General features: G+C 34.3%; 4 protein-coding genes across 4 annotated transcripts in view; 3 read left to right on the forward strand and 1 right to left on the reverse strand.

Moving 5' to 3' along the window:
- Positions 1–1761, reverse strand: part of LOC135844663 (UDP-glycosyltransferase UGT5-like) — a 448533-nt gene extending 446772 nt beyond the window's left edge. Inside the window, exon 1 of the mRNA XM_065362939.1 lies at positions 913–1761. Within this exon, the coding sequence (XP_065219011.1) occupies positions 913–1746 (834 nt within the window). The 5' untranslated portion in view covers positions 1747–1761. The remainder of the gene's footprint in view (positions 1–912) is intronic.
- A 3171-nt stretch (positions 1762–4932) lies between these two features.
- Positions 4933–8612, forward strand: LOC135842967 (maltase 1-like). The gene is made up of 10 exons (XM_065360666.1): positions 4933–5163; positions 5252–5434; positions 5541–5701; positions 5811–5936; positions 6004–6245; positions 6335–6530; positions 6800–7007; positions 7091–7286; positions 7358–7498; positions 7586–8612. Exons 1-10 carry the CDS (start codon positions 5016–5018, stop codon positions 7659–7661), a joined length of 1677 nt encoding a protein of 558 aa, XP_065216738.1. The 5' UTR covers positions 4933–5015; the 3' UTR covers positions 7662–8612.
- Positions 8613–16675: 8063 nt separating this feature from the next.
- Positions 16676–21909, forward strand: LOC135844855 (alpha-glucosidase-like). The gene is made up of 10 exons (XM_065363233.1): positions 16676–16981; positions 17084–17266; positions 17364–17524; positions 17609–17734; positions 17803–18044; positions 18112–18307; positions 18412–18613; positions 18723–18918; positions 21333–21476; positions 21566–21909. The coding sequence occupies exons 1-10, from the start codon at positions 16837–16839 to the stop codon at positions 21639–21641; spliced, it is 1671 nt and encodes a 556-aa protein (XP_065219305.1). The 5' UTR covers positions 16676–16836; the 3' UTR covers positions 21642–21909.
- A 1217-nt stretch (positions 21910–23126) lies between these two features.
- On the forward strand, positions 23127–24091 carry LOC135845127 (maltase 1-like). The gene is made up of 4 exons (XM_065363591.1): positions 23127–23190; positions 23256–23438; positions 23567–23727; positions 24014–24091. Exons 1-4 carry the CDS (start codon positions 23127–23129, stop codon positions 24089–24091), a joined length of 486 nt encoding a protein of 161 aa, XP_065219663.1.
- The last annotated feature ends 792 nt before the right edge of the window (positions 24092–24883 follow it).

The following is a 24883-nucleotide window of genomic DNA, read 5'->3' on the forward strand; positions in this document are numbered from 1 at the left end:
ACAGACGCAATTTTACTCCATTCCTCCGGAGAAATATTAGATTCAAAGTAACGAGACACGAAATCCTGAGTAATTCTTGAATAAAGCAACTTATCAGTTGATAACATAACTACCAGCTCAATGGTATTTTGGACTCTCCCAAAGAAGTTCACCTTCAGCTGATTCACATTCGAAAGGAAATGTCTGATGTAAGATGGGTTCTGAGGATTTCCATAATCTAATGAAACCCAAGGAGGCAAGATGGGCGAACTAATAACATGAATTACCGGCGCTTTGAACACAAATCCTAGGATATTATACAGCCTGGTATGAAAATATTCCCACATCACCAAATCGAATGTTTGATTGGACTGAAGTAATTTTTGAAACGATTCCACTTTCAAGTAGCATTCTGCAGAAGTCATACTTTTATAAAATGCATTCAGTCCACGAATAAACCTGGTCCCGTTCCCTCTAGATTCTTTCGCAATAGTTGCAATGCTCCTGTTTGAAAAACGACCTGCATTGCAGGCAGTGAAGTCGATATCGAAGTAATTCGATACTGCAGTTTTTTGAGGAAAATTCGATACAACTGTTACTTGGTGTCCGCGGTTGGCTAGTTCTAATAAAATAGGTTCCATTGTTTTAAAATGGCTCGACGCTATGATTGGAGAAACTGCCAAGATGCGATAAGTCAAAATGCATTTTAACAATTGCACGAACAACGTTAAATTAAAAAATAATCGAAATCGAATCAACATCGTTATAATTCACTCGAAAACTCGAAAGGGGTTCATTCGTGACTCGCGAGACTTGAACATGAATTAAGACTTGAATTCGAATAAGCCCTCCCAACGTATGTTCTGAGACAAGCTAATTTTATCAAACAATAAATTAAACTGATAAGACATGGGAAACATTAGAATATCATACCTGAGGTAATTTTTTCGCTTCTTTTATATGAACTCCGCCAATTTCAACAACATTGGGAACAACAGGACGTACTCCACTTACAGTGTGATGTGTATTAACCAACAAAAGAGACGAACCCCTCATCAACTCTTCCATCGGTGGAATTTCAGTACCGGCGTATTGATTAACAAGTTCTTGAGTTTTACCAGACATCATCAGTTGATCGACCAACACCATTATCGCAACTTCCACCGTATTACGTAATCTTTCAAAGAAGTTCATTTTTGTACTACCAACACTTCCCAAAAAATTCGGGATGTAAGATGGGTCAAGTGGATACCCATAATCCCAAGCAACCCAAGGTGGAGGAATTAGCGAACTGTAATGTATGACAGGAGCTTTAAAAATGTACCCTAATTCGGTAAACAATCTAAAATTGAAATACTCGACCATAACTACATCAAAAGACTGATTGGATTTAATCAGTTCTTGATACGAATTCAATTTTAAATAACATTCGGATACTAGTAAATTATCGTAAAAATGTTCCAAATCGTCAATAAACACGGGTACGAAACCAGTCAGCAATTCATCCTGCACGGTATCTGGGAGCCCTTTTGTGCTACATGATGTCCCATCAATGGCGACGAAATTGGGAGATTTCAGTTTTTCAGCGTGGTTCGAGAAAACTGTCACTTGATGTCCACGTTCGGTCAACTCGGAAAGAATACGTTCCAGTGATAAAAAATGGCTATGGCTGATTGTAGTGATAATAGCTAACACGCGATAATTTAAAACGAATTGGAAACAACTTAGAAACGAACCTCCGAAAATAATTAATCGTAACGACAACATTTTAGCGAGTCTTCTTTCAACGAATTGAACGAATGTTAACGAACCCGAATGAAATGTATACGTATGTAATGTAAGCACAGCGAATAAACAAACCGAGTAGATAGTACCACATAAAAGCAAAGTAGGTATAACTGAATGAGCGAAGAGAGAGGTACACAGAGTCTGGAGATGATAATTTTTTATCAGAAGTTATGGGTATCTAGATATGTATTGTAATTGATCGTAACCTACGTATGAAAATACATAATGCAAACACATATGCGAGTAATTGAACTGAATATAGATATGTACTTAATTGGTACAGGGTGCCCAATAACATCGAGCATGGTTGGCGACAATTTTCGCGACGAAATACGAGTATAGGTAATAGGTATCCACATTTTGTCTCGAAAATTCTCGTCAGCTATACTCTAGGTATATTATTGGACACCCTGTAGGCACTAACGCCTCTCGTCGATTCGAAACGCGTCTAATCTGGAAACTGAAGGGACAACCGTTTGATCAAGGCCATTAAAAAAGGTTCTCTCGCAAAATAGCCCTCCTCTAAACAACTTGATAAATTTTTCAACGTAATTCAAAATTATCGTACAAATTTTAAATCACAATATAATAGCTATGCTAATCTACAATACCTACATAAACTGTTTAAGAAGGGCTGAAGGGCTACAGGTTCAATAGTCAGTAATAAAGAATGCAAATTATGTGCTTAATAATCAACTTACCTATGCTACATTTTTCTTCATTGATCCTCCAACAGCGAAATTCCCCCATTCGAGGTCATATTGATTTTATGATTTTCGATAATTTCTTGAGTCACGGCAGTTCCCAAGAGTTCTGCGAACATAAACAATTTGAAGAAAAAAAATTAAAAATAAAAATACATAAATCTGCAAATGAATTGAAAACAAAATCTTGGCAATTACACACACCCAGTATAAAAAAAATGTTGAAAAAAAAAGATCTAGGTACTCGTATTACAAATAATTTTTTTTTGTCAAGTTTTGACAATTTTGGCACTTAAAATTGGATCATGAATTTCATAATTTTTGGAACTTGAAAAAAAATCCATGCAACTTATCAAAATGGGTCGAAATTTTTCAAAAAAAAAATCAAACATTGAGACGAAACCATTTTGTTGAGCATTTTTGAAAAATTTTGTACCAAAATTAGGAAATGATTTTTCGGGGTTTTTTGAAAAAATACTCGTTATCATGCAAGCTATCAAAATGGCTTAAAATTTTACAAAAAATTCAAATTTTCAGACGACATATTGTTTTTTGAGCATTGTGCCAAACATTGGGTTAATGATTTTTCGGGGGTTCTCTAGAATGGATTAAAATTACAGCAAAATATCAAAAATTCATGTGAAAACTTTTTTTTGAACAGTTTTGAAGAATTTTTAGCCAAAATTGCGCGGGTCATTTTTAAAAAGTGTCACACGATCTATCAAAATTGGTTAAAATTTCGACAGAAAATCAAAAGGTTTCATCAACACGTTTTTTAAAAAATATTTTCAATATCAATTCAAATGTTATCATTTAAAAAATGCATTATTAAAATTTGGAAGTACATTATTACATTCCCCCTTCCTTTCCTCTTCTTCATAAATGCGCTTTCAACATTTAAGAAGACTTTTAATCCAAAATATAGAAGTTTTTCAGCTCTTTTCGACCTACAGTCTGCCATTTTGTCCAATACATGACTTTTTTCATAAGGTCCGGAACTTGCAGGACTTACTATACAGCTGGACGTCAAGGACCGATGCGAGCCCGGGGAAAATATCATGTTGAGCCACATTTTTGAAGCTGAAACTATATTGAGGTTGGGGGGGTGAGTTTACATTTTGGTTTTTAAAATTCGAGAATTTGAATGATGTTTTTTTAGGCAGTTCAGTTTGAAAAAGAAAAAAAAACAGGCTCGAACGAAGCGAGGGCGAAAGCTTTTGAAAATTTGTACTTCGAGAAGCATAAAAACGATGTATTTTAATGCGAGGAGAGGTCAGCAAAGAGTTTATTTTTCGGATTTTAAAATTTTAGAATTTGAATGATGCTGTTTTTAAAGAAAGTTGATTTTCAAAAACAAAACACGCCCAAGTGACAGCAAAAGCTCTTAAAAATTTGTACTTCGAGAGGCGTAAAAATAATTTTTTTTTTACGAGGAGTTTATTTCTTGGCTTTAATACCTACTTGATTTTTATTTTTAGAAATTTCCATCTTGGTCTTGAAAAATAAAGAAAAAAGCTTTCGAAATTTTGTTTAATGTTTTTCTTTTGTCATAGGCCTTTCTTCTTTTTCCGGGCCCTCCATAAAGCGCGGACCGGGACAAACTGTCCCTTTTGCCCCTCTTAAATTTGATGTGATGACTTGATACAAATCTGAGATTCCTTGGTTAATAACTTTTCCCTCCATTTCTTCTGATATAATGGTTTAAAGCTTCAAAATGTACAAAAAAATACATTATAAAATTAGATAGTAAATTTTGAGATTCTTACATGAGAATGGGCATCACTTCCCGTTTCCTCTCCTTGAAATAAAGCTCAAAGCTTGAAAATTTCAACAACAAAAAAATGACAAAAATTGTGTGAAAAAGGATTTATGTAACATAAATTTCTGTGAGCAAAGATTTTTTTTTCACTTGAGGAAAAATTGAATGAGGAAATTTTTTGAAAAAGTTTGAATCGATGCGATTGTAATACATGTGTATTTCTTGAAATCATTCTATTTGTTCCATTTTTTTAGGGTAGATAAAAATAAGAAAAAGATATTTTCCATTAAACTACTTATATTTTTTTCATGTACTTACCTACCTACCTCCAGAAAAAGAATTAAAATAAAAATAAATCGAATAGAATATGTATGACGTTTTCATTATTTCATAGCTCATTTCACAATATCGTTTTTCAACGCAACCTCAAATTCTGAGAAAATTTGAAAAACAACCCCCCTCCCTCCCTCTTAATTACTTCAATATCGATTCAGTCTCATTATATTTTCCTAATTTTAAGCAAACAAGCTACCAAAAATTCCAAATCACTTCGTTTAAAAATAAGTACCTAGGTAATTAGATACACGCAAAATTACGTGTAGAATAAGATAAAACTCAAGCTGATCAAAGTACACGATATCAAATCGAGAGAGCATCATTACAAAAAACATAAAAAGTATAGCTATTTTCGGTGATCGTGAATTCATTTTTTTTCTCGCTTTTAATCAGTATTGACGTTATTTGCGGTTGTATTCGAGTGAATGTGAGAAAAATCGTGATTAAAAATGAAAGTTTTATTATTGGTGGCATTTTGCTTATTTCATACGATATCTGGTACAATCGATAGGACATGGTGGAGAAATACAACCTTGTATCAAGTGCTTTTACCCTCTTTCATGGATGGCAATGGGGATGGTTTTGGTGACTTGAAAGGTAAATTGAATACTCATAAGATGAATATAATACTAGGTACATAACTTTCCATTACCTAGGTGAACTAAAAAAGTTTAATTTCTAACAGGCCTAATCTCGAAACTAGATCATTTTGTCGATCTCGGTATCGAAACAGTATTAATAACACCTCATTATCCTAGTCCAAATATGAATAATGCCGGTTACGATATTACTAATTACACCGATGTTAATCGCCTTTCTGGCACGATGCAAGACTTCGACGACTTGATGAGAGAAATGAAGAAAAGAGGTAAAATACGAAAACGTACATATGTATAATGATGATGCCAAAACTTTCTCAAGTTTATTCACCTGGACAATTTTCAATAATTTTTTTTTCCGAAATTCGCTTATAGGTTTGAAGTTAATTATAGACATGGTGATAAATCACAGCGGTGACCAACACCCTTGGTTTATCAACTCAGTGAACCGAGTAGAACCTTATACCGATTACTATGTTTGGAAAGATGCCAAAGGTTTCGACATCAATAGAAATCCTATACCACCAAATAATTGGGTAAAATTGATCTCTTAGTGTCTTACAAAAATTGAATTTCATCTTGTGCAAATTAAAATTTGAATCATTGGATCTATTTGAGATTTTTAAAGTTCTTATCGTGTTTTAGCAAGCGTTATATGGTGGAAGCATATGGAAATGGAACACAAAACGACAGCAATTCTATCTTCATCAATTTATCGAACAAATGCCTGATTTGAACTTGAGAAATAATTTGGTATTGGACGAATTCAAGGTAATTTTTTCAGAATAATTTCCATTAAAAATAGCAAACACATAATTTATTGATTCCTTCGTTATAGAAAATATTCGAATTTTGGGCCAACAAAGGTGTCGCTGGATTCAGACTAGATGCTGCAGAACATTTCGTAGAAGATGATCAATTGAGAAACGAACCGTTTATTAATCTCTCAACTCAAATACTTCGAGGACGTAACGATCTATCGAATATATTCACGCAATTTTTATGGGAATCTGTAGAAGTCATACACGAATTTCGAACTTTTATCGATTCTTTGACGGAAAAAATCGGAGATTTTGAAAGGTAAACGTGGATAATTTATTTTGATCCATAGAGGAAAAATACCACCTTTTTTTACCAAGAGTCGTTTGATTTTATTTTTTATTCCTCAGAATTTTGATACCAGAAACGCACAGTCAGAGAAAAGAGCTGTATGAGTATTATGGATCAAAGAACCATAATATAGCTCATTTTCCTTTCAATTTTTGGTTAACTTACACGAATCGTTATGAAAATGCTTATTATTATAAAAACCTAATCGAGGGATACTTGAACTGCTTACCCGAAGGAGCAGTTGCCAATTGGAACGTGAGTAATCAACTTCAATTTATTTACTTATATGCATCTTACGGTTATTATAGGTAGGTACTCAAATATTTCTCTGACGAAGCAACCAAAACCACACAAATGAAAGGAAATTGGCCGAATTTGAAATTTGAAGGAAAATAATTCATAAAAATATATTTTGTGCAGTTTGGGTTGCTTACTCATCAGATACAAGGCAATGCTTCACTGTTGACGCTTCAAGAGTCTGCATTCTGCATTTCTAAATTTGATAAAGTTTTATCCCTTCCCAGTCCGAAAATCATGATATACCAAGAAGAGCAGAGGTATTCAATGAAGAATACGAGTTCATACTGACATCGATGGTACTTTTACTTCCTGGAATATCATTTACATACTATGGACAAGAGCTGGGACTCGCAGGATGGCATTTTCCAGGCAGGGAACAGACTATGGAAGCTTTTAGACTTCCTATGCAATGGGATGATACCACGAATGCAGGTAAATAAAATATGCACTTATATTAATTAATTTCAACGATGGCTGTTTTTTAAAAAATGAACCGTGCTTGTTAAAATATTCAGGATTTTCCAATAATTCGCGACCATATCTTCCGGTAAGCCTTAATTACAACCAAATCAACGTAAAGAAACAAAAAGCTGACGAGAATAGCCATTACAATAAAGTGAAAAAAATGATATCCTTGAGGAAAACCAATGTTTTCAAATATGGTGAATTTAAATCTTACGCGGTTTCTCATTGGGTTTACTCTTTCACCAGGTAAGAAAAAAATAAATACCATCGATCATAATAATGTTAAATTCACGATATTAATAACTGATTATTTGCAGGAAATGGGAGAATGAACTTTATGTAATGATTTTCAATTTGGGAGATGGAACAGAATTTGTTGATTTACATCAGTCTATTGGCAATTTACCCAATGTGATGGTAATCGAATTGGCTAGTCGTAATTCTGATTATAAGACAGGGTAGGTAAAGGACTAAAGGTATATACAATTTTTCAATTTTTTGTTTAAACTGTGAATAACGAAACGTTTATAATTTTTGGGTTGCAGCAATGAAATTCAGATTAACCAAAAACTCAAATTGCAACCGCACGTAGCACTGGTGCTTCATCCCAAAAAAAATTGAAAACTGGTAGCCTTCTGTTTTGATGAGAACAAGGATCCTCAAGATATACTGCACAAAGCGTTCATAGTTCAGAGGAATCAAGAAAGATCATCTTCGAAAGAAAAACTTGTTTTACGTATATTTATAAATTTTATCTTTCTAGGTTGTTTTTTTTTCAATTCATCACTCATTACATATCAAAGAGCGGAAAAATAAGCAACCGAAAAGCTTGAAATATGCGCAGAAAATAGGCATACCTTTTCTTACTTGGGTGATTTTGGCAATAATTTTTTGCTAGGCTCCAAAAAACTTTTAAAAAAAACTAATACTCACACATGCATCATGTATCGAATATGAGAAAATATAAACGAAAATAGTTTTTTTTTCATGTACCAAAAATGCGAAAATATACAACACGGTATAAATTGGATTGATTCCAAATGAAATTACCAAAGAACAATCATCTTCAATTCAAACCCAAAAATAAATAAATAGTCGTTTTTTTGTTTTGTTTTTTTTTTTTGAAAAAGTGGAAAACCGATTTCAAAAAATAATGTGGAAAAATTATTTGAGGTCCGTGACTTGAACCATCACTTTTATACCAGAGGGTTTCAAATTTTCAAATTTCAAAATTCTGTTGGCAAAATTGATACCGTAACCGTAACATTTATGCTCGGTAATTTTAGTTTTTATTTTTAAATAAAAAATAAAATTCGTTTCGCGAATTCTAAATATCGCTGGTTATACTTTTAATGAAATTTTGTTCTTTTCGTAAAATCGCGTAAACTGTTGGCTGTTAAATTATCGTCGTATATTTGTTGTTTTCGTTATGTATATAAGTTCGTCGCGTTAATATTGATTTAATCGTCGAGTTGTAAAGTCATCGAGCTTTTTGCTCAGTTATTTGTTCGTTAGGTTCGTTAGATCTTAGGGTCAACGACCGTTAAAAATAAATATTATTTTTATTTTGAATTGTCATGTTTTGTCAGTCGAATTGTTTGATTATTTTCAATATTCGTGAGTCTGATTTATCGATTTAGATCGATTTATCGTACATGGTAGCGTAGAGCGTAGTTCGTGAAAGCTCTGTTTCGCAATTCGACTTCCTGTGTGGAATTTTCTGGCTTGTGTAGCTTCAGCGTATTGGTTCGTGTAGTGTTCGACGAAGTAAATGTCGACAGTCCTGTCCTATTTGCGGTCAGGAAAATCGGTCAACGTAGACGACGACGACAGTAGTGTAGATAAGCGTAAATCGAGCGCCGAGTTTCGTGGTTTTTCTGAAAAGGAAAAACCAGAACAAAGTATACCGAAGTCGAAAGGTAAAAGTAAAGTAACGTTACAGCACGTATCTGAGTCATCCGGCGATTCGGAAGCTGGTCCAAGTTCAGCAGGTTTTGGTGATTCGACATCCGACGATCCGACGATCCCTGTTGACTCCGTTCCTCCTCCGTCTAATCCACCATCCGGTCCTCCACCTCCTCCACCTCCTGGTCCATCCGACGACGAGTCCGAAGGTAGTGAAAGTAGCGACGACGAGTCCGACGACGTAGCTGTAGAATCCGATTCGAGTAGTTCGTCGAGTGAAAATATGTTCGGTGCCGGTGATAATCGCGTAATGGAGTCGATGGTCTTTCGCGGTACGGGTTTCGTCTCCTGGAAGAGAAAAATAAAGGTCATTTTGTCGGCCAAAGGACTTCAAACCGCGATTCTCCAAGTAAATTCGTTATCGCCGCGTAAAAAAGCGAAAGCTTTAGAAATTTTAATTAGGCACGTAGCTGAGAACGTTTTCCGACTGGTCAAGGAGACAGAGGATCCGTACGTATTCTGGACGGAGCTCAACTCCTTGTACCAGGCGGAAAACCAAGCAGCAATTATCGACTGTCGAACTCGTATTTCGAAGATTGTCATCGATATGTACAAAGGTTCGAAGGAGTTCCTAGAAGCATTTTATACGCTAGTCAACGATATGGAGAGTCTGGACATGAAATTGACTCCATCTGAAGTCTATACGTATCTGATCAATGCGTTAGGCAATTCGCCTAAGTACGAGTCAGTGCGTATGACTGCTCGAGGACTAGTTCACGTTACAGCTGGAGACCCAAATCCAAAAGTAATTTCGTCGTTGCTTTTGAGTTTGGAAGATGCCTCGAAGAACTCCTCGACTTCGAAGGGTTCGACAAGTACCGGTTCAGCGATGGCCGCATCCGATCAATCCGGTAATAATAATAAACGTAATCGTAATCGTAATAAGTCGCGTAATCGTAGTTCGAACTCGTCCGGTAATTTGTCGAACGGTAACGGTGATCGTAGTGGTAATAATGGCTTCGTACAAGCCAAAGATTGTACCTGCTATAAGTGTCATAAACAGGGCCATATGGCCAAGTCTTGTCGATCCGCCGGAGGGAATTATAGAAACGATACCAACCCTCGGGGAAGTATCGTTTGCTATCGTTGCAATCTGACTGGGCATATCGGTCGAAACTGCCCACAGAACGGTGATTCGTCGCGTAATAATGGTGGTAACGGTTCGTCGAGTGGTACATCGGGTACGTCTGGTCCGTCAGGTTCGTCCGGTTCGTCAGGTCCTCGTCCGTCTATCGCGTTAGGTCTTTTTCCGTCGACATCTGGAAAAAAAGAAAATTTCTCGTTAGATGAAGGTCGTAGTCGTAATATCGTAGATGAATTCGTTAAAAATAGTGTCGGTCGTAGTAGTTTCGGTGACAGTGTTGCGATTTCTAATTTCAGAAATTCGCGTAACGTAAATATCGGGTCAAACTATTTTTTAGGTGACTCGACTGCTTTGAATCTCGGTGAAGAAAATGCATACGTCGAGACAAACGACGACGACGGCGTCGATTTTATCACGTTTGTCGTCGATAGTGGTGCGACGTCGCATTTTCTGAAACATCGTGGAGTCTTGCACGATGAGAGGAAAATAAACGAAAGTTTACAATCCGCTCATTGTGAAGTCTCTTTGATCAAAGAAGGAGTAGGTCGATTGAGAGTTTTAGCCAATGACGGAAACGTCTATTGGTTGAACGAGGTATACTACGTACCTAGTCTTTCTTTTAGTCTTCTGTCCGTGTCGAAAATCGTAGCGAATGGTTATCGTTTCTTCTTCGATGAAGATCCTCGTTTGGTCGATCCTGCGGGAAATTTAGTGTCAAAATTAGTACTTAATGATAATGGATTGTATACGATTCAATTTATGATAAATATACCTCCTATTTTGTACTCCTGTTCCAATTATTCATCTGCGTTAATTTCTGACGATAGTAGTGACTCGACAAATGTAGGTAATACTTCGACGACGATAGGTAATGATTCTGGAGTTGTAGTTTCGAATGTTTCTAGTGTAGGTATAGGAAATACCAGTACGTGCAGTGACAGTGATGTAAATCTGAAAAATAAAAAGAAAGTAAATAGGTTAAAAGGTGAAGGTGACATCTGGCATCGTAGGTTGGCTCATACGAGCAAAACGGTACTAGATAAGATTCCTGAGTTACGTGGATGTGATTGCCCACCTTTCAATCAGTGTCAAATTTGCTGTAAAGCAAAACAAAAGAAACATACCTACGATTCGAGTAGGTATAGGTATCCGAATCCGCTCGATCTTATCCATATTGACGTAATGGGTCCTATTACAGAAGGACTAGAGGGCGAGCGATATTTGATTGGCTTTGTAGATGATTGTACGAGATGGGGAGTAACGTTCGGAATGAGAAGTAAAGCCGAAGTAGGTACCTACCTAAAAAAATATGTCAATATAAGTGAAACGTTATGGAGTACGAAAGTGAAGCGTATCAGGTGCGATAACGCTAGCGAGTTTATTGGAGGTACCTTTAAAGAGTTTGTCGATGAAAAGGGCATATCTATGCAGAACAGTGAGCCGTATGAAAAGCAGCATAACGGTACCGTCGAGCGTTTCTTCCGAACCATCCAAGAAAAAATGCGAGCTCTGCTGTACGAAGGAGGTTTAACGAATAAATTCTGGCTTTACGCTGCATACACGGCAAACTACGTGTACAATCGTTTACCGCATTCTGCCTTGAACGATCTGTCACCGTACGAGCTGTGGAATCGCCGAAAGCCGGATTTATCGAGAGTGAGATTGTTTGGAAGCGTTGCACGAGTTCTAGTACCGCCTGAAAAGAGAAAGAAAACTGATGAGAAGTCGATCGATATGGTTTTACTCGGTTTTACAGAGACAGGTTATGTATTGTACGATGTTTTACGAAATAAATTTACGAATTCGAGTTGCGTAGAAGTAGACGAAACGCGTAAAATACACGATGTTATTAACGATCATCTGTTAAAAACATCGGTATCAGTGAGTGTAAGCGATGTGAATATCGTACCTACGGTTACACCGGTAGGTAACGCTGATTCAGCTCCTGGTTGCTCCAATTGGATAAACCCAGATGAGCTGACTGAAGCCGAACGTAGCGGTGATAACTTGGTAGATCGTAGTTTGATCGATACATCTTCTTCAGATGAACGTAGCGACGATTTTGCTTGCTTTGCACTCGCTGGGGTCTATGACCTTACGTATGAAGAAGCGTTAAACGGTCCTGAATCGAAATTTTGGCGTGTAGCGATAGATGAAGAGTTAAAGGCGATGGAGATCAAGGACGTTTGGTATTCAGCATCTGAAAAAAGTGTAAATAAAGAGAATTACTCGAAAGTAGACAGTAAGTGGGTTCTAAAGAAAAAAATCAACTCGAATGGTGGGGTGAAATTTAAGGCTAGATTGGTGTTGCGTGGTTTCAAAGACAACCATTTTTATGAGTTGGATGAAATATACGCTCCAACACCTAATCAACCGATAATACGCTCGATGCTCAATCTAGCTATGGTCAACAAGTGGCAGTTGAGACAGCTAGATGTGAGTACTGCATTTCTCAATGGAGATATAAATCGAGGTATTATGTTCAACCCACCGAAAGGGACTAATGAAGAGAAAGGTATCGTATATATTCTCAAACGTTCGTTATACGGGTTAAAAACAAGTCCCAAATCGTGGAACGTAAAATTGAACGAGTACTTACTTTCGCTCGGTTTCGTAAGGAGTAAAGTCGATCCTTGTGTGTATTTCGACGCTGAAAATCCTCTTCGTTGCGTTTTTGTCGTTTACGTGGACGATTTTCTAATTACAGGTTGCGATGATCGTCTAATTGAGTGGTTGGTCAAGCGATTGAATGAGCGTTTTGGAATCAGAGACCTGGAACAATGCAAGAAGTTCATTGGAATGGAAATTAATCGTAGTAAAGAAAAGTTAGAAATACATCAAAATTCATATATCGAGCAGTTAGTTAATGATTACGGGCTATCTAATTCGAATAGTATCTCAACTCCAATCGAACCGGGCTTGAAGATTACTAATCTCAAGCTCGATAAAAGTTATGAAACCAAAGTGCGTGGTCTCTTAGGTAGTTTAAGTTACATAGCAAGGGGAACACGTCCCGATATCGCTTTTGCTGTAAACTTTCTAAGCAGATACCAGCACTTGGCAAACAAGGAGCTATTAGAATATAGTAAGCGTATTCTCAGGTATTTGCGTAGTACATTGAACGTGAAACTTACCTACGTAATACCTGAAGTCGTTGATAAATACTCTGTAAGAGTATACGTAGATTCGGACTTCGCTGGTGATTGTTTAGACAGAAAATCAACGTCTGGAATTTTCGTGTTACATTATGGCAACGTTATTGACTGGGTAGTCAAGAAACAAAATTGTGTTAGTCTTTCGTCGTGTGAAGCGGAGTATGTTGCGTTAAGTACGTCTGGAAAGGAAGTCTTGGCTTGGCGAAATCTGTTTGTCGAATTAGAAGTTCGTATTGACACCGTACCGGTGTATTGCGATTCTAATGCAGCGATTGCCGTTGCGAATACGGTCGAATCGAAACGTACCAGACATATAGATGTCTGTTATCATCATATACGCGATTTAGTCACGAAACAGATAATATACTTGCAAAAGATATCTTCGGCAGATCAACTTGCCGATATTTTGACCAAAGCCACTACACGTACCGTATTCGATAGACTCTGTGAGTCATTATTCAACGCTTAAATTAAGTTTTCGAGTCGATTTTTATGTAATTTAAGTATAATTAAACTGAAATTTTGCTGTAAAAATATTTTGTTTCAAAGTGTTTACAAACACCGGTATTGATAAGAAGCAACAAGTTTTACGTTTATTTTAGTGGTACGCGTGTTAGGTAAAATATTTTTATGGTGGGGTGTTGGCAAAATTGATACCGTAACCGTAACATTTATGCTCGGTAATTGTAGTTTTTATTTTTAAATAAAAAATAAAATTCGTTTCGCGAATTCTAAATATCGCTGGTTATACTTTTAATGAAATTTTGTTCTTTTCGTAAAATCGCGTAAACTGTTGGCTGTTAAATTATCGTCGTATATTTGTTGTTTTCGTTATGTATATAAGTTCGTCGCGTTAATATTGATTTAATCGTCGAGTTGTAAAGTCATCGAGCTTTTTGCTCAGTTATTTGTTCGTTAGGTTCGTTAGATCTTAGGGTCAACGACCGTTAAAAATAAATATTATTTTTATTTTGAATTGTCATGTTTTGTCAGTCGAATTGTTTGATTATTTTCAATATTCGTGAGTCTGATTTATCGATTTAGATCGATTTATCGTACAAATTCACCTCCATTAAACAATTCAGAATTTGAAATTTTTTGTCATAAATTATGCAAAAACTCTGAAAAAATGAAAAATTGCAAAAGGGGTTGTTTACTTTCTAATATGATCAGTAATCAATACTAGGTAGTATTTTCAGAAATTCTTCTAAAAAAAAAAGTACTTACAAGGCTAAACTTGAACATTTGAAATGTCTGGTAAAAAAGCGATGATTTAAATAAGAGATCAAAAATTTTTTTCTCACTGTCTTTTGAGATGCTTCCTTTATCTTAAAAAGTTTGTTCATAAAAAGAAGCTAAAATACAAATATTCTGCATTCTTTCTGAATCCCTCCCCCCCCCCCCCAATAAAATTTTACGAAAAAATAAAAATCCTTTCGGCTGCGCAGACTCGAAATCGCGCCTACACTCCCAGAAAATCGACTTATGACCATAAAAGACGATTCCCGAAGTTGTACTTAACAACCCAATCGCATTTTTCGACTATTTAAAGTGATTTTTCAAAAATTTTAGGTCCAAAAAATACCTTATGACGAGCCTTATACTTTTGGACCCTGATTGATGATGAGAATCACTATTTTACAGTGCGATATTTTTATGGACAACTTTTGTGGGTTTTTTTGGCGAAAGACAATTTTTTTTGTCAACAGTTGATTTTAGAAAAGTTTTTCGATATTTTTATGGACAACTTTTGTGTGTGTGTGTGTGTTTTTTTCTAATTTTCAACCATATTTTTCAAATTTTTTGTACTCCAGTTTGGCAGAATTATCATAAATTTTTCAAAATTTCAAAATAATAAAGAATTTTAAAGATATTTTGTCAATTTTTTTATTTCCTTTTTCGCTAATTTTCTGGTAATTTCAGGTAATTTTTTCAAAATTGAGTACCTAAGTGACTTTTTAATAAAATTTAAGCATTATTTATTTTTTATTTCTTTTGTAAATTTCCACAGTAGGTACATATTGTATCTGTTTCATCAAATTTGTAAAACTTTTGAGAGGTTTTACTAATTTCTTGCGTAAGTTCAAGAATTTTCTGTCAAGTTTGCTGATCATCGGTTGATTATGAACAATTTATGAATTTCTGTAGTTTTTCATGATTTCTTAGTTTATTTTTAGACATTTTCCAGCAAATAAAACCATTCCTTGCATAAATTCATACTGATTTTTTTTTTGTAATTTAATTTATCAAGCTCTCTCCTCCTTTTTTCACTGTATATGCATTATGCAACCTAAAATGCGAACATACCTAATAGATCTAGTACTATTCCACATTACATACACAATAAGTTTTGATTCATTTTCACTTTTGCTCATTTTTGTGCATTAGAAGTAATTTTTTAATTTTTCCTAGTTTTCGAAATTAACGAAGAAAAAATGTCGCAGAAAGATCAGTTTCGATATATCTTCAATTAATTATAATTTTTTCAGAGGTAGGTGAAATCAAAGAGAATTGTATTTTTCATGTGAACCTAAATAAGAAAATGATTATGGAGGAAATTTGCTAAATAAGGAATATGGGCCTTGAGATGGAAACAAAATTTCATTGCAATCATATTGATTGAGATTTTCTTTCAAAAATGCTCCTTATTAGGTTAGGTATTCGAAAAACTTGGTTGAATATTGAAATACTGGTAATGTTCCTCCCTCTCTCCGTCAAAATGAAAAAAAATTTAGAAACTTATTTCAACAAAACATTTTAAAATGAGTATGTATTTTTTGGCAATTTGAAAAAATTCTGAGATGCTGTAAATTTTAGTTTTGATTAAAACATGTTTTCTTCGACTTTTAGATTCTTTTAGTTCATTTCAATTTGTGTTTTTTTTCTTATAATTTTGAGATTATACTCAATTCTGCCTTAATTTCTGCACGACTTCAGCTTTATTTAGATTGAACTTTATTTACAAGTATCTTCATTCCAGACTAATTTTCAGATTTCAAAAAAATTATTAAAATGGATTTCTATGCAATTTCAAGACTATTTTTCGATTTTGAGTGGATGCAGTTGAGACTTTTTCAAATAAATTAATAAATAGTTTTCAGATTTGACCCTAATTTTTTTGAATTTTTTATTTCTTTAAGTACTACTTTAGAATTACTTCGCAACCTTGAGAGAAATTCCACACAATTTTCAGACGGTTTTTGCCCGATTTCACAACACTTCTCTCAAGAATTAGGTATCTTCTGTCTAAAATTTCAATAGGACTTCCCACATTGTGCATTTCGTTCGCCACCTTCTTGGATGATTGAAATGCCATTCTAAAACATTGAACCAGCCATTAAAAAATTTCAAGTTTCCTGTCTGAGTACCTCACCTCCCACCTAGTCCTACAAACGATAAAATTTGACACATGGAGATTCTGAAGTCGAGACTCGAGAGGGTGTCATTTCTAATATAAACTGACAATTTTTCAAATCGATAAGTATTAATTTTTTGCTCTTCGATCGGCGGTATCACGATATGTCAATTATTTACACTCGTACATACGATATCGGCGTAAAGAAAACTGCTTACGAAATTATTCGCGTTGAAAATGAAATTTTTCATAGTGTTAATATGTCTATTTCAAAGCTCGCTCGGAGCTATAGACAGGAATTGGTGGAAAAAAGCAACCTTATACCAAGTGCTTCTGCCATCATTTAAGGATAGCGATGGAGATGGTATCGGTGACTTTAACGGTAAATTTGAAAACTAAATACCTACTTAGTCGATTAACACGTAAGAGAATTTTACAATCGTTTTATTTAGGTGCCTATACATGAAAAATTTATATTTAACAGGTCTAAACTGGAGACTCGATTATCTTAAGGATCTTGGAATCGACACGGTCATGATAACACCTCATTTTTCTACTCCAAATTTGAATTGCGCCGGTTACGATGTCACAGATTTTAAGCAAGTGAACCATCTATTTGGAACAATGAACGATTTCGATCGTCTGGTCAGCGAAATGAGAAATAAAGGTATCTATAAAAAATCTACAATAATTTTTAAATGTCCAGAACTTTATATTTAATCAATTCCCTTCCTAGATGACTTTTTATCGCAACTTTTCCGCAGGCTTGAAGTTGATAATAGACATGGTGATAAATCACAGCAGTGATCAACATCCTTGGTTTAGCAACTCAGTGAAGAGAATAGATCCTTATACCGATTACTACATTTGGAAAGACCCTAAAGGTTACGACCACAATGGAAATCCTATAGTACCGAATAACTGGGTAAGAATCACTCATAATCCCTATCCGAATTCCATTTCATAATTTGAGAAATGTCTCATATACTTGTCAACATCCCACACACAGCAATGTATAATGGGAGGAAGTGCTTGGAAATGGCACCCAGATCGAAGGCAATTCTACCTTCATCAATTTATCGAACAAATGCCTGACTTAAATCTACGTAATGATTTAGTTATATACGAATTCAAGGTAAATGACTGAAAATTTTCCAGAAAAATACATTATTTTGCATCCCTAATCAATGCTTATTTTTACAGAAAATATTCGAATTTTGGTCCGACAAAGGGGTCGCCGGGTTTAGACTCGATGCAGCTGAGCATTTCATAGAAGATCACTACTTTCGCAACGAACCATTTAGCAATCCTTCAACACAAGAACTTCGAGGCCGAGGCGATCAATCGAATATATTCACACAACTGTTATCCGAGTCGATGGACGTCATACATGAATTGAGAACCCAAACTGATTTATTAACAGAAAAAAGTGCAGATTATGAAAGGTGAGCAAAAATATTCGTACTGAAAATAACACAGGTAATCTTAATCACCTCGTGACACTCGTGTTAGAATTTTGATACCCGAGACACACAGTCGAGGTAGAGAACTGTACCAATACTACGGATCAGAAAAATACAGAATTGTTCATTTCCCTTTCAATTATATGTTAACTTACTCATCTAATTACGAAACCGCTCACTATTATCGAAACGTAATCGATGATTACTTGAACTGTTTACCTGAAGGAGGAATTGCCAATTGGGACGTAAGTACCTGAGTTTTCTACTTATATAACAGATAATGAAAAATGATACGTACAAATTTATTGGTGTATGGTTTTTTTTTTTTTTTTTTTTTTTTTTTTGATAGTCAGAAAACCAAGATATTCCCAGGAGAGCAGAGGTATTCAACGAAGAATACGAATATATTTTGACCTCGATGGTTTTATTGCTACCCGGAGTAGCAGTCATTTATTACGGACAAGAGTTGGGACTCACTGGATGGCACTTTCCGGGTAGAAATGTGGATTCTTTCAGACTTCCAATGCAATGGGACGACAGCACGAGTGCAGGTAAATGATGATTATCATTCATAACATCATAGCCTATCATTAATAAATTTCTGTATCAAGAGAATTTCGATTTTTTGAAATTTACCTAATCTAAAATGAAAATATGCAGGATTTTCCACTAATTCCGAACCATATTTACCGGTGAGTGAGAATTACCGCGATGTCAATGTACAGAAACAAAAGTACGATGAAAATAGTCATTACAATAAAGTGAGGAAAATGATATCTTGGAGGAAAACCGATGCTTTTAAATATGGCAGCTTTAAATCTTACGTGCTTTCTACTTGGGTTTATTCTTTTACAAGGTAAGTAAGACTTGAGACTACGCCAAGACTACGCCGAGTGTTCTACAGGGTGTCCGGGAAGTGGTGGAATAAACTTCGGATTTAGATACAACCTGGTATGGTCAAGAAAAAAGGTTACGTGAAGATGTGGTTTATCTTTAAAATTAAAGGGGCAAAATACGTTTTCAAAATCCAAGAGCCAAAATCCAATTATGACCATGGAAGTCGGTGTTTAATACCAATTATGATTTTTTGCCCAACTTGCAAATTGAAGAGACTGCAAATAATTTTTAATTACAAAAAATCTCAATGAATAAAATAAGAGCGGAAATGAGTACTTACTACGTCAAAAAAAAAACAAATTTTGTTATAATTATTTTTTTTCTTACTCTAAAATTAAAGAAGTTTTTAAAGCTCAAAAATTGTAAATTTGATGAAATTTTTAGCAAATCGAAAATTGTCGAGTTTCAAAAGCTTTTTAAATTTAAGAGTATGAAAAAAAAATTATCATAACAAAATTTGTTTATTTTTTCACGTACTAGGTAATTCCGCACTCATTTTTTGCACAGCGATTTTTTCAAATTAAAAATCATTTTTAGTCCCTTCAATATGGTCAAAATTGGATTTTTGGCTCTTGGATTTTAAAAACGTATTCTTCCCCTTCAATTGGATACCCTGTTACCCTGTATACGTATCAGGTCTCAAATAACCCTCTGGTAAAATGCAGAAAATTTATGCAAGTATTGAACCCATTGCTCACCTCAGAAATTTAAGGAGAAAATAGTTTCCAGGGATTACTCTCAATATTTTATTAAAAAAAAAAAAAAAAACATTTTAATGCAGAAAAATGAAAAAAATAACATGATTGCAGGCATTTTGGGAATTATTGACAAAAAATTTAATCAGCAATTTTTTGTCAGAAAAACGAAACGTAGGTAGTTTCGCAGCTTCTTGGTAAAAAGTGAGGCTTATGTTATGTATGTACCTGTACCTATATCTAGATCATTTTTTATGAAAAACAAGACTCATAATTTTAGCAAAATGCACGATTTTTCATCATTTGACAAAAAAACGAGATTTTCAAGTACATATGTACATAAAATATGTAAGTATAAAGGAAGACTTAGCACATAAGCGAAACTTTTGAACAATTTTTGAAACAAGTGAGAATTTTTTGACATTTTTTGTAAAAAAGCAACAATTTTTGAAAATTTTTGACGAAAAACGTAACTTGTTTGGAGTTTTGACAAAAGACAAGGCTCTCAACTTTTTGGCAGAAAACGACACTTCCATAATTTATAGCAAAAGACAGGAAATTCTAGTATTTTTTTGGCAAAACAGTTCAACTTTTTAGCAGTTTTTGGCTCAATAATGAAACTTTTTGACAAAAAAATAGTTTCAGAAAATTTTAGGATAACAAAAATGAGACTTTCAAGAAATGTTGGAAAGAAAAGAGAACTTTGGTCAATTTTTGGCAAAATGTCAGGATAACTTTTTTGGAAATTAAATTATTCGGTATTCGGAAAACATCAGCGATATCTTTCGAAATTTTTGTGGAAAAAGTGAGATTTTTTCCCAAATTTTTGATAAAAAAGCGAGACTTTCTGACAAAAAACTAGACTTTGTTTTGCAAAGGCAAAGTGTTTTGACAATTTCTAAACAAAAAAACAAAAAAAACGAGACTATTGGGAAATTTTTGGAAAAATGAGACTTCTTGAAACGTCTGGCAAAAAAAGCAACAATTTCCAGCTAGGTATTTTTATTTTTTAGCAATAAACAAGACCAGACATTTGGCTATTTTTAACAGAAAAAGAGACTTGAAAATTATAGCAAAAAGCAGGTCAATATATTTTTTTTTTCAAAATGGAGCCAAAATTTGGTAAAAATAAAATTTTTGAAAATTCTCAAAAAAAAAGTAATTATTATGGCAACTTAATTGACCAAAATTTTTAAAAAGTAACCAAAAAAGCTCAACTGCTTCAAAAAGTTACCGAGTACGAACCCGGATCTGTTCAAATATTGTTTGGAATAATAATTGAATGAAATTTTCAAAGAGCTCTAGCGTCTTCGATTTTGAAAATTGAAGGTGCTAACTGCTAATAGATCTTTGAAAATTTTAATCAACCGTACCCCTTTCAGTTTTAAAGATGAATGGAATTGAAAAAGACCTTTTGTGCCCATATCCAAGCTCTGCAACATGGCACAATTTCATTGTTCATTCAAGCTATTTGCAATGTCAAAGAAGTCGTTTAACCATGAAATGCAATAGGTACTTATTCAATTCAATATCCGAAAACTTGACTCCTTCAATTCCCACAGTTTTGGCACCTTGCTTCATTTACATTTTCTTATACGTAAATGAAAATTAATTTTCGTAAATCCACATTTCATTCAGGAACCTATTACCTTCATAAGACCAATTTTTCAACTTACAGGCGACTCAATAATGAAATTTATTTGGTTATATTCAATTTGGGAAAAACTGATACGGAATATATTGACTTGAAACATTTTATCGAAAATTTGCCAGACCAAATGGTGATAAAATTAGCCAGTCGTAATTCAGATTATAACACGAAGTAAGATTTTCAATTAAATTTTCAATTTTTAGCTCAATTTCAAAGAACCTATTGAAGTACATGATTTTTTTTTCATTTTTCCGTTACAGTAATGAAATAAACACAAATCAAAAATTCAAAGTGAAGCCCCAAGTAGCGGTGGTACTTTATCCAAAATGGATTTAAGGCGTTACTCGATTAATTCTGTGAATTTTTCTTCGTGTTTTTTTTCACAATACAAGACACAATATCATAAAAGGTTTAAAATAATCGATTACCTATGTAGTATGTAATTTTGTACGATTAAATTTCAAGAAACAAGTTTTATTCTATGTACATGTAAATCGATTAATGAATGGATGGATGTGAATTGTCAATAATAGATGATGTATTTTTACAGCATTAAAAATAGTTTCATTTCAGTTTTGTATAGTTTTTAGAACCCATGTACCAAAATAAACAAATAAACAGACGAGAAACTGCGACAGTAAAAACATCAACAATGGAGTTGTGGTGCATGTGTAATATCACTAAGCAACTGGTTTTCAAGTTCTTGCTTGAACAAAGGGTGCAGGTAGGTGCCTCTACCTACTTACCCATCCAATTAAAATCTTTGAAAAACAATTTCATCGATTAAGTACATATTTGAATCATCAGAGTAGGTATAGCTCATTCTTTGATTAACTTTTAATTTTGAATGCCTCAAATAGCACAGATGAGTTTTGTTAATCATTAAAATAAAGTAAAATGGGTAATCATAAACATACAAATACGTCAAACTAAATCCTGCACAATAATATTCCAAAATCACAAAATCAAACTTTTATTGAATTCGATCGAGTAACCTTTGAAACTATGTATTAATTTTCGAGTAACATTTAGCAGACATCAGCTATTACTTCATAACGTCTATTTCAATGTTCGCAATGACTTTGCGACTTTACGAGAGGAAAAATCACCAGTCTATATGGTAATCAAAAAGTACTGCGAGTAGGTAGGTAGTAGGTACCATAAGCCGAACGTTACAGAAATTACGTTCAAAAAAAAAAGTAACTACACTTGATTTATTTTATGATTTTATGATACAGATAATCACACGAATTTGACCGAGTATCGAATAAGAATGAGTTGCTTCAAGAAGCGAGTAAGCCGACCTTATCTGAACGTAAATTTTACAATTTGATAAATCTAAATCTACGTTAAGTGAGATTTGCTGTTGAAATTAGTGCAATTAGACCTGCATTTGAGATGATTTAGGGATAAGCTTAAATTTACACAGCGAATGATATACCTATACTATACCTATACTTATAATGTGGTTTTTGGAAAATCCGCACTCGATTAGCTTAATTTGGCAAATCTTTTGTGAGCTTAAGAAACCTTCTCAATTGATCTTATGTCAGCCATAAAACATATCGCATGAGATAAAGAAGATCCTGTGTAAAATATAAATGAATGAGTTTTGATTGATCACTTTAGTCTTCTCTCTTCACTCGATGTATTTTTTTTTGAAAAAACGTACTCACGATTGTATTCAAAATGTTCGCTTTGAAAATGAAATTTTTAATAGCATCCACGTGCCTACTTCAAAATGCGTTTAAACTTGTTAGTGGAACATGGTGGAATTTCACAACAACAACCATTGACCGGACATGGTGGAAACATACGACTATGTACCAAGTGTATTTGCCATCGTTCATGGACAGCGATGGAGATGGTTATGGTGACTTCAAAGGTAATTAAAATTACCTATATCTACTGATTTAGACCAATATTTAATAGTAGTATTGTTTTCAACAGGTCTAGCATCAAAACTTGACCATTTCGTCGAACTCGGTATAGAGACCATATTAATAACACCTCATTACCCTAGTCCAAATATGCGATTTGCTGGCTACGACATAAAAGATTATTTCGGTGTGAATCAACTATTAGGATCAATGCAAGATTTCGACGAACTCATCAAAGAAATGAATAAAAGAGGTGATCGATTTTAAATGCAGCGTTGAAGAAGTTCTAGAACACCAAAAAATTCCATTTCCATTTCATGGGCATACAGTTGTAATATATTGCATTAATTATCTATTAATTTTAGTAATTTCTCAATCTAGGCTTGAAGTTGATCATAGACATAGTGATGAACCACAGCGGTAATAAACATCCTTGGTTTATAAAATCAGTGCACCGAGAAGATCCTTACACTGATTATTACATTTGGCAAAACGCCAAAGGTTATGACAACAGGGGAAATCCTATACCACCGAACAACTGGGTAAGATTTTTCACACTTCACACCCATTACAAACGAAAATGAATTTCACTTCACCACAGACATGAACATCCCATTGCAGCGAAATATAATACTGGAGGGGAGTGCTTGGAAATGGAATGAACAACGAGAGCAATTCTATCTTCATCAGTTTGTCGAAGAAATGCCTGATTTAAATCTACGTAATAATTTAGTATTGTATGAATTCATGGTAAAAATTATTTTTGTAGAATATTTTACAAGTAGGACTTAATTTCGACGTGTGCTTAATTGATTTCTTATTTTGTAGAAAATATTCAAGTTTTGGTCCGACAAGGGGGTCGCTGGTTTTAGACTCGATGCTGTTGAGTATTATTGTAGAAGATGAACAACTTCGAAATGAACCTCGGAGGAATCTTTCAACAAAAGTATCTCGAAAGTATGACGACAATTTGAACATGTTCACACGATATCAAGAAGATTCGCTCGAAGTCATACAAAAAATAAGAATGATTACTGATTACCTGACTACAAAAAGTGGAGATTTCGAGAGGTGAAAATTGTCGAATAAAAATTATTTCCCAACAAGGAAGGTATTCCAATCCGCACGGAAATTTTTGAACCAGACACATACAAAATACACCTCTAATCAAAATTTTAAATGCTTAAGTGCATTTTTGATTTTTGATGATTTTTTGAAAACCTTTATGTGAAAAATGATGAAAAATCAAAATTTCACCGAATTGACCTAGAATGCTGAAATTTAGTATATGCCTTATTTTTGACCCGTCAAATCGATTGAAAATTATTTCGACCAGTTTTGAGCAGTTTTTGAGCCTTCGGAAGGTTTTCGAAACTTGAAATTTTCATAAAATTTTACCAAATGAAAATTGGAAGATCAAAATTTACTCTTGCCTTTCAATTTCAACAAAATAATTTGACTGGAGAAGGTTTCTCAAGTCGTTTTGAAGCCTCCGACGACTTTCTGGGAATTCCAGTTTTCTAAAAAAAACACGCCATAAAACCAGTTCATATCAACTAAAAATCGCATGAAGGTTTCGAAACGACTTGAAACCAGCTTCAGTCGACTCATCATGTTGATCTTGAGGTGCAAAGTGAATTTCGACTTTCTCATTTCTTTTAGTGAAATTTTGTGAGAATCTCCTCCAAGTTACAAAAA

Source organism: Planococcus citri, chromosome 4, assembly GCF_950023065.1.
Source record: "Planococcus citri chromosome 4, ihPlaCitr1.1, whole genome shotgun sequence".
Classification (NCBI taxonomy): Eukaryota; Metazoa; Arthropoda; class Insecta; order Hemiptera; family Pseudococcidae; genus Planococcus; species Planococcus citri.